Raw genomic sequence first — 9,707 nt, forward strand, 5'->3', positions numbered from 1 at the left:
TTTTTTTTTTTTTTTTTTTTTTTTTTTTTTTTTTTTTTTTTTTTTGTGCAGGAGGTGTAATTTCCTCCAGGGCCTTCCTTCAATACCCTGATAGATTGCTACAAAGTTTAGTGTTCACAAACTTTTTGATGTGACTTCTAAATCTTTTTGGGTTCCACTTGTAAATTCTAATATAGGACATGAGGTACCTTCTGTCATTCTTCAACCCTAGATGGAATTTCTAGGGGTTAGAGTAGAGTTCTATCCTCTTGCTTAAAGATATATATACCTCAGCAATCAGAGAAGGTAAGGGTGCATTTGGAGTTCAAATTCAGGAAATGAAATCACGCTTTTCCTAAGAGCTATCTTGCTGCTTGGCCAGTCGTCTGGAGAAATCAGATGTGTGCCATGGAGAACCATTAGGAGTGCTAATTGTAAGTTTACTTTTTTAACACTTCCAGAGAGAGAAAGGACAAGAGGCAGAGCAGTGTGTGGGGTGGCAACTTGTGTAATTATTTGCAAATCTGCCTTAAGTCAAGAAAGCACCAATATCTTCTGTTAGGTTTGCTTGCCAAGGGAATACTTCCTCACTAATTGAATATTTCCCAAGGAGATTATTTTTATCTTTACGTCATTCCCAAAGTGATGATTCTGAGATTTTGCCTCATGTTTTCTTTAATAGTTAAGCCGTTCACCATACATAGTGTTATTTTGGTCTTTAATATTATCCAATGTAGTAGAAATTATAAATCGTTTCCATTTACAGTGATTCAAAGGAGGTCATAGTTGGGTGAATTTTCTTATTCCAGTCCCTCGTGGAGAATTTCTCATGAAAGCAACCATCAGTATTGCAGTTGGCCGCCATTCTAAACTCCCCTAGTCTGCTTCTGAAGCAAAGCTGGCTCTTCTCCCAAAGTGCAGTGGAAGCCAGTTGGCCTGGTTAGTCTCTCAGGGGGTCAACTTTGCATTTCACAACTCTGAGAAATTCCTCTGGGGACACAAGCCCAAAGAATTATCTGTTTTCACTATTTGCCTCTTCCTTGTGTTTGGAATCTAATTACCACTGTTCTGTATATGGTTTTCTCCATCCATTCATGTAGTCCCATTCCAATTCCACCTTATTCCCTAGATACTTAACACAAAATCTGTGCTCATACCTTCCCTTACTTCCTTACATATATCAGTCCACACACACACACACACACACACACACAGCCTAAGCACAAGCATGCACAAACACAATCATTGGTCAGATGTGTCAGTCGAATGTTCAAGAAGTCTGTAGTCACAAGAGATGACATCATTCTTACACCCCAGCATTAATTAAAAATAATGATTTTTGAGAACTTAGGTTGAAAAATAAAATGAATGTTACCCAAACTCCCAAGAAAGGCAACAAAAACCTTCATATGGTTTTGTGTGTTTTATAAATTATATGGGATCATACCCATGGTTTTAAAGGATTTACTGTGATACAGTTTTATGGCTTCTAAATTCTAAAATCCCCTGTGTTAAGCTAACTAGAATTTGAAGGATATTTTGTCAAATTCAGATATGCTTTTGGTCACATCCCTGTGTAATTCCAATGTTTGTTCACTGTTTTTCACAGGCACTGATGATTAGGAGATAGCTTTAATACATACTTCCCATGTAAAAAGGAAGCATAAATCTATAAGACCTGTTACCACTCTCATTTTAGCTAATAATTATTAGCATATGCACATTCTTAAGATGCCAAAAAGAGAGCTATAAATTTATGTCAACATTAGTGTTGAACCTTACCCGAGATGTGTGTTCCTAGAAAACAATAACACTTAAAAAAACCATCCCCACAATTTGGGTTTTCAAAAATCCCTTCTTCCTTTTATGTTCCAGGAAATGGCTTATCACCAAGAACCACCCTTCCCCATATGACTTAGACAAGACTCCTTGTGAACTCCTTCTCGTGACTCCCATAAGATTCACAGATGACCCCTTGGTTTACCTGTGATGAGTTCAAACACACACCTTTCTTCTTTCTCCTGAACTTGCTGCAAAGGGCAAATCTAAACCTTCCAGCCTCTTGTTCTTTGTCTCATGAATGATAACCTAAGACTAGGTCTGTCCCCCTAAAACCAGACAGACACAAAGATAAACATTTCCTGGTCAGTTGACTAAGACTTCATCTAATTGCAAAAAAAAATTCCAACTGTAAATCACTCTTTATCCCTCCCAATGAAAGTCAGAGACATTCTGACTTTGGATCTTGGGTGCTCCCCTTACTGCAACTGACTAATAAAATCAGTTTGCTTACTTATTTCTCTCTCTCTCTCTTTTGGCATCAGTGATGCTGAATGTAACTACAACTCAATTCAGATCATTCCAAACAAAACTCTAGAGCCAGTTGATAACTTCATCACCAAGCAGTGTTTGAGTAATCTTTTTTTCCCTTTACTGTCTGTATTCAGCTTCAGCACTGCACACAGACATGGTTACGTACATAATATAAACATACCCTTGTAATTTTGTTGACCTCTGTTTAAAATCAGGAATTGTCCTCCACCAAATGGTAAAACTTTCAAAGGCAAGATTAAGAGCAGGTTTTCTAAGTTTCAAAACCTCTTGGAGTATCTATTTCACAAGGGGTAAGCACTGTTAGCCCCTTCGCTTTTAGTTGGTATTTTTTCTAAATAAACTAGATGGTGTTTTCCTTCCTTCTTTTTCAATTTGTAAGCCCCAAACTAGTTTTGGCTTCTTGCGATATCCTTTCTTAGAGACAAAACAGATGGGCCAAACCTGCTATGAGTTATTAATACTTATTCATGATAATTTTGTGGGTTTCCTTTTTTTAAAATGTCTTATGTTTTTACTTAAATTCTAGTTAGTCAATATACAGTGTAATATTAGCTTCAGGAGTAGAATTTAGTGATTCGTAACTTACACGTAACACCCATCGCTGATCACAAGTGCCCTCCTTACTGCCCATCACCCACCTAGCTCCTCCCCACTCACCTCCCCTACAGCAACCCTCAGTTTATTCTCTGTAGTTAAGAGTCTCTTTGATGGTTTGCCTCCCTCTCTCTCTCTCTCTCTTTTTAAATTTTCCATTATGTTTGTGTGTTTGGTTTCTTAAATTCCACATATGAGTGAAATCATATGGTATTTATCTTTCTCTGACTGACTTATGTCACTTAGCATAATACATTCTACCTCCATCCACTTCATGGTAAATGGCAGGATTTAATTCTTTTTTATGGTTGAGTAATATTCCATTATATATATATTATATATACATATATATGTAATATATTATATATATATTACATATATTACATATATTACATATATTACATATATATTACATATATTACATATATATGTATATATAATATATATATAAAATAATATATCCACTTCTTATCCACTCATCAGTCAATAGACATTTGGGCTCTTGCCATAATTTAGCTATTGTTGCTAACGCTGCTATAAACACTGGGGTATAATGTGCCTTTCAAATCAGTATTTCCGTATCCTTTGGGTAAATACCTACAAGTGTATTGCTGGGTTGTAGGATGATTCTATTTTTAACCTTTTGAGGAGCCTCCGTGCTGTTTTCCAGAGCAGTTGCACCAGTTTGCATGAAGAGGTCGCGCAGTATGTGTGCTGCATGGTGCACAATGGAGGGAATAAGTGTACATTTGTCACCTGGGCCTAGGGCCAGTGCTTCTGCACAATGCCTTTTTGCTCATCCTGAAGCTTACACACCCCACTAAGATCCAGCTTATTAGTGGCAACAGCACAGTGCCAAACTCCTGTAAATATCTTCAGCAAACTTGCTGGAAAAGATGGGCTCCTCAGATAATGCTGCACTGAGGCAAACTGCATGTTTGTGAAATAAGAATACTAGCTACTGTTTTTGAGCTGCCTACCTGCTGCCTGCCAACCATTACACTGGGCACATCACAGGGGACATTTTTCAGCTGCACGAACAGATGAAAGTCCAAATTAAGTCTGTCTGACTTGATTTTTGCTTTTTCCTTTACTAATGACTGTATCTACATCAAGAATTCATTTTGGGACCTGATACAGAAAGTAAGAGATATATTGTAGAACACTCAAAAACCAGGGTGGCGCCTGGGTGGCTCAGTCGGTCAAGTGTCCTACTTCAGCTCAGGTCATGATCTCACAGTTCACAAGTTTGAACCCTGAGTCGGGCTCGGTACTGACAGCTCAGAGCCTGGAGCCTGCTTCCGATTCTGTGTCTTCCTCTCTCTCTGCCTCTCTCTCTCTCTCTCTCTCTCTCTTTCTCTCAAAAATAAATAAAAAATTTTTAAAAATCTTAATAGACTACCAGTAATCCTCAGAAGAGATTGTGGGGGAAAAATAACTCTAAATTCATGCTTTCATCTTAATATTCTGTCAGATAAAGCAAGAAGTTAGGCCCATGCTGAGCACATCAAGCTATTGTGACCCAAGGTCTCAGGGGCTTGGTGCCAAGGCTGTCTGTCCTCAGGTGTCTGTCTGTGGAACAGCTCATGAGAAAGTCCCTATAGTGCAGACATGAGGTAAACCAGTGGAGAATTGTGGAAAATTATCTGATTGTTTTCTCTCTCTATAGGTTATGAAAATTTCATCCCCAAATCTAAGGAAGCAGAATGTAAATTTCTAGAAAGCACAGGTGAGATGAAGCCAAAGTATTATTTATACAAACAAGAACTCACAGCCAACTCTTCCTGAATGTAGCTGTATTAGGTTTCTTACAGATAATGAAGTTTGAGACACAGATATTTTCTTCCTCCATTATAAAAAAGCATTTCAGGGAGTTGGCTTTCTACACTGCATGTCTTCTACACTTGCAGCTTAACTTAACCTGATCTGGGAGTAGTGAGAGGCATGTGAACTGCCAAATGAAATCTTTTTTGGAGTCCGGAGATGGGAAGAGAGAGAACAGGGATCCACCACCTTTTGTTTCTGAACAGGCTGAGAAGACATTTTCTTGGATCTTTCCAAAGCCCCAGGTTGCCCATGGCTGTTGCTTGATCAATGAATTGTCAAAGCAAACTTCCATCCACCAGTCTTCCAATTTTAGATCCAATAAAGTGATTTCAAAAGAATAGAGTTGTACAGTGAAATGGTCTAAGAAAAATCCACCTATACCAATATTTGGGGAAAAATACTAGGGCTAAAAGGGCAAACATTGATGAAGGATCGTAAACTAGATAAGACAAACATTAATGGCAACTTTGAGTGCAAGAGTAATGTTCCATGTTGGTACCCCAAAATACAGGCAGTTTGGATTTAGTGCAAATATATATATATATATATACACACACACATATATATATGGTAAACATCTCACTATGACACTATGACACTCAGATCCTTCAACGTTAAGTTTCTAGTTCATTTTCTACTTCTGCTTCTCCTCTATGGTCACTCTACATTCCAACTGGACTCAACACCATATGGTGGCTTCATGCATTCTTGGCATGGCAGATGCTTAAACTGCCCTCTGCTGCCACTCTCCACTTTCACCATCTTGACTTGTGATTCCTGTGGTTTGTGTGCCTATCCCAATCCAGTGAAGCCCGGCCAAACATGAGGAGCCCCGTGCTGAACCCTCCAGCAGACTCCTCTCACCATATCAGTAGGCTCCTCTTGCTTTGAACTCAGAGCACAGGTTCTGCCAAAGAAATCTTCACAAAAATCCTCCCTTGATCTACAATGTGTTGCGCCATCTCCCCCGTTCTTAGTTAACCCGTTTTGAAATGTTGGCATTGTCCTCTGGCAACTCCCACTGAAATTTCACATCTATTTTATCTTAGTGCCTCATTCAACACTTCGAATTTCACACCCTGGTATTCAGTGTTTCCTGATTTGTGAGAGTGCAGTTAGGTGACCTTCTAAATACCTTAACTCTGAATGTGGATACAATCATCTTTTTGGACTAGGACAGAGTAGCAACTGGCATTCTCCCCTTTTACACTTTGTGTCTTGTGTGCTCTGTAGAATTCATGAATTTTAGTGTTTGTTTTATGATAATGGGATGTAATGCTCAAATCCTTGGAGTCAGGATGTTGTCAACAGGCAGACCCACCTGGATGTGGTTTCTGAGAGACTACATAAGTCATGTATTTTGTTTATTGTCAGTCTCTCCCACTGAGATACAAGTTCCGTGAACGTAGGGAGCTTTTGTTATCTGCTGTATATTCCATGGCTGCCACCTAGTTAGTGAAAGGTTTATATAGTTAATGATCTAAGAACAAAGGGTGAAAATATGGGAAGGCAGATTGTTGGCTTTTGTAATAATGTATCCTCTCTGCAGGCTGGGTCAGTAAGTGGTGTCTTCTCTAGAGAAGACCGCTAGATGCGGATGACTGTTGGGCTGGGACACTTTGGGAGACGACACAGTGGGGGTGTTTGGCCACCAAGTTCATGTCCAGCCTTGTGGTTCTGAAGATAGGCCTTTCCCAAAGACTTTAAAGTGGAGGGAACCCAAGATGATGATAATGTGCCATGAATGAAGACAACTAATTAAAGTTGGAGTATGAAAGATAAGGAGTCAGAGATGGCACTGACACTCCCAGCTTCGGTAATTTAGTGCCACTGAAAGGAAAAAACGAAGTTCAGCACAAATGCTGGTTTGTGGGCAAACTTGAAGCAACGGTCATCAATCCTGAGTTTAATGGGTTAGTGGGATCACACAGGAGACATCCAGAAGGTGATTATATTCAGGCAGATATGGAGCTCAGGAGAGGCTGAGGTGTGTCATGCCTATTTATGAGAAAAATCCACACCCCTCTCTATAGGAAGATATCTGAAAATGATGCTTTCTTATTTCTAATTTTTTTTAATGTTTACTAAAAACATTAGAGGCAGAATGCGAGAAAGACTGTGAGAGACAGAGTGTGAGCCGGGGAGAGGCAGAGAGAAAGGGAGACACAGAATCTGAAGCAGGCTCCAGGCTCTGAGCTGTCAGCACAGAGCCTGACGCGGGGCTCGAACTCACAAACTGTGAGATCCTGACCTGAGCCGAAGTCGGCTGCTCAGCTGATTGAGCCACCCAGGCGCCCCTGAAAATGATGCTTGAGAGACACCACAGGTGAATAGATCATTTAGTTATACAATTTCATATAATTATATAGAATGTATGTATCAGAGTTTCATTTCACAAGTGAGAAAACAGGAGCCCAGAGTGACTTTATTGCTTCTCAGGGCCAGAGGTCTGACTTGAATCCCTGTCCTCAGTCTGAGTGTGAAGCTCTTTTCTCCAGTATTTTGCTTCAGAGAACTGCGAGCCACTGGAACAGGACTCCTCCTTACCATAGGACAGACTAGCTGGTTGCGTATTGGCAGAGTGCCCACTATTTGCCCTTGACTCAGGTGTGGACACACCCCCTCCCCAATTCCAGTTCGAGGGCTTACCACCTGCTACCAGGAAGCCTCACAATAAAATTGCAACTTAAGGAGGACTACATCTGTCAAACTTTCTTGAGTGGGCTGGTACAACGTACTCCCAGGTACAAGGCCATCATAGCACTGGGCTCCCCCCTTCCCTCCTCCCAGTGATGATGTTCACTGTGAGAGGAGCTAATGGGTAGTCAAGTGCAATGGCTTGGGATCTGGGAGAAAATGAGCTCAACAGGGAACCATGAATAAGTTGTTAAAGCTAAGTGGAAATGAGAAGCAGAGGGAATTTGTAGAGGCGGCTGAAGAAGGCATTAGGGAGCACCCAGACAACACGGGGTGAATGCAGTGAGTTTCCGGAGAGCATCTATCCAGCTGCAGCATTACAGCACCCCTTTTTGTACACTGTACAAAGAAGGGAGTGGTTACTGGAATGCTGGGGGAGCCAGTGTGCTAGGAGCGTTTTCTGGAAAAGTAATTTCCTGTCTCATATAGCTGACAACAGCACCGGCTATACTTTCACAACGTTTCGTGTGAAAGCTAAGTTTTATTTGCTATATGGGAAAGGCTGGCCAATAACTGCCCAGCACCCACAGAAGGTAGACATTGGGTCAGTTTTTCACTTAACAAGACTGTGCCTTGCATTGGAAAGCTGAAGGAATACAGATTCAAGGGTTGTGATATATATTTTTTTCACTTGCAATTTTTGGAACCATAATTCAGCACTACTGGATTCGGGCACGTTCTAGCAAACTGAAACTCAAAAGCTTTCCTATGGGGAAAGTCTCAATGTTGTGAGTGAGAGAGGTGACAGCCGCATTACTGCCATCGAAAATAATTTATTAACCGTGTCTGCGCAAAATACTCTGGTAGGCACCAAATCCCGGGGGGTGGTTCCCGTTTCAATGCATCCTCTGCTCTCTGCAGTCTTTTCCGTGTACTGTTCGGCTCTCCACCTGCGAATAAAATGGATACCTTGAAAACTTCATCTTTGTGGAGGCTGTATCGGTACACGAGAACGCTGGTTCCAGCATCGGCGCCAATCCTACACAGCTGGGGAGGTTTATCAGGAGCCTGCCATCCTCAACTTCTCATTCTCGGAGCTTGTAAATAAAAACATCTTTCCAGTTTCCACTTTAGACCAGGAAATCCGGGGAGCGTTGACAAGCAAGGTTTTGCATCATCAGCATAAAGCACGCTGAGGCTGCCTCTCTATCCCTTCCTTTCTTTCCCTCCCAGTCCCCTGGTTCCCCCAGGCAGGTCCCACACTGCACCTGAGATACAGGTACACAGGCGCCTCGCCACCCAAGGTAAGGAACCCGCGACACAATTTTGGGTATCGACCCAAATCCTTCTAAATTTTACCTCTCACAGTCAGTTGCCATGTGACGTGTGTGCGTGTGCTTTCGGCTACATTTAAAGACAATACTTTGTTTTCTACGGTAAGTTGTCCTAAATCGGCTTGGAGACATCTGCCAGGTCTAACCGCGCAAAGGTCGCCTGCTTCACCAGCATCTCTCAGAGGAACTCGGAGGAAAGGTGGCTCTCCATCCAGCAGCACCCGCCATCAGGCTGGGGAGTGCAGACAACCTCCCACGCGCTCGGGCCCAGCTCCCTCGCCCCACAGCGTCAGTCTGACCCCATCGGATCCGTTCCGGAGACGGGCTCACGATCTGTCGGGAGGTGCTTTTGCCACACACTTCCAAGTGGGGGTTTGCTAGGATCATTTATTTCTCTCGTGCACATTAAGAAACCACCATTAGGTGTTGGTGGGAGGCGCCACTCTGCCTGAAGCCCAGCCCGTCCGCGGCGGCTCGGCGCACACCGCACCCGCCCGGCTGCCAGAGCTCGCCTGGAGCCACCTCCGGCCGGAGGTCCGCGTCGTCCGGGATCCCCGACGCGGTCTCCGGCTTCACCTCCGCAAGCGTGACCCGGCAGCGGCGCCGGGGACCGATTTCGAATCCTCTGCGGCTCGCGCGCGGGTCTCCCTCTGCGGCGGGTCCGACAGCACCCGCCGCGGACGCCCCGAACGCCCCAGGCCCCGGGCTCGCGGCGGCGACGGCGCAGCTCGCTGGAGTTTGACTCTCGGGCGGCGGCGCGGAGCCGCGGGCGGCGGCGGGAGCGAGGCGAGCCCGGCCGCTCGCCCTCCGCGCTGCGCTCGGATTGGTCTCTCCCAGAGAGTGCTGGCCGAGGGTTGGCTGCGGGCCGGCTGAAGAACAGGTGCACCTTGCCGCCCGGGCTCGCGGAGCAGCCGCCGAGAAACTCGGCGCGCCGGGCCGGGCGAGCGGCGGCGGCGGCGGCGGCCAGGACGGCCCCCTGTGTCGGAATGCGGCTTTCCGGCG

At 43.8% G+C, this 9,707-nt stretch overlaps 1 protein-coding gene across 1 annotated transcript in view; it reads left to right on the plus strand.

Moving 5' to 3' along the window:
• The first annotated feature begins 7,609 nt into the window (after positions 1 to 7,609).
• NRG3 (neuregulin 3) overlaps positions 7,610 to 9,707 on the plus strand; it is a 1,079,756-nt gene continuing 1,077,658 nt past the window's right edge. Inside the window, exons 1-4 of the mRNA XM_040485109.1 lie at positions 7,610 to 7,704; positions 8,845 to 9,029; positions 9,116 to 9,239; positions 9,304 to 9,704. Coding sequence (XP_040341043.1) covers positions 7,610 to 7,704; positions 8,845 to 9,029; positions 9,116 to 9,239; positions 9,304 to 9,704 — 805 coding nt within the window. The remainder of the gene's footprint in view (positions 7,705 to 8,844; positions 9,030 to 9,115; positions 9,240 to 9,303; positions 9,705 to 9,707) is intronic.

The sequence above is a fragment of the Herpailurus yagouaroundi genome, unplaced genomic scaffold (assembly GCF_014898765.1).
Source record: "Herpailurus yagouaroundi ecotype Mexico unplaced genomic scaffold, PumYag 163, whole genome shotgun sequence".
NCBI lineage: Eukaryota > Metazoa > Chordata > Mammalia > Carnivora > Felidae > Herpailurus > Herpailurus yagouaroundi.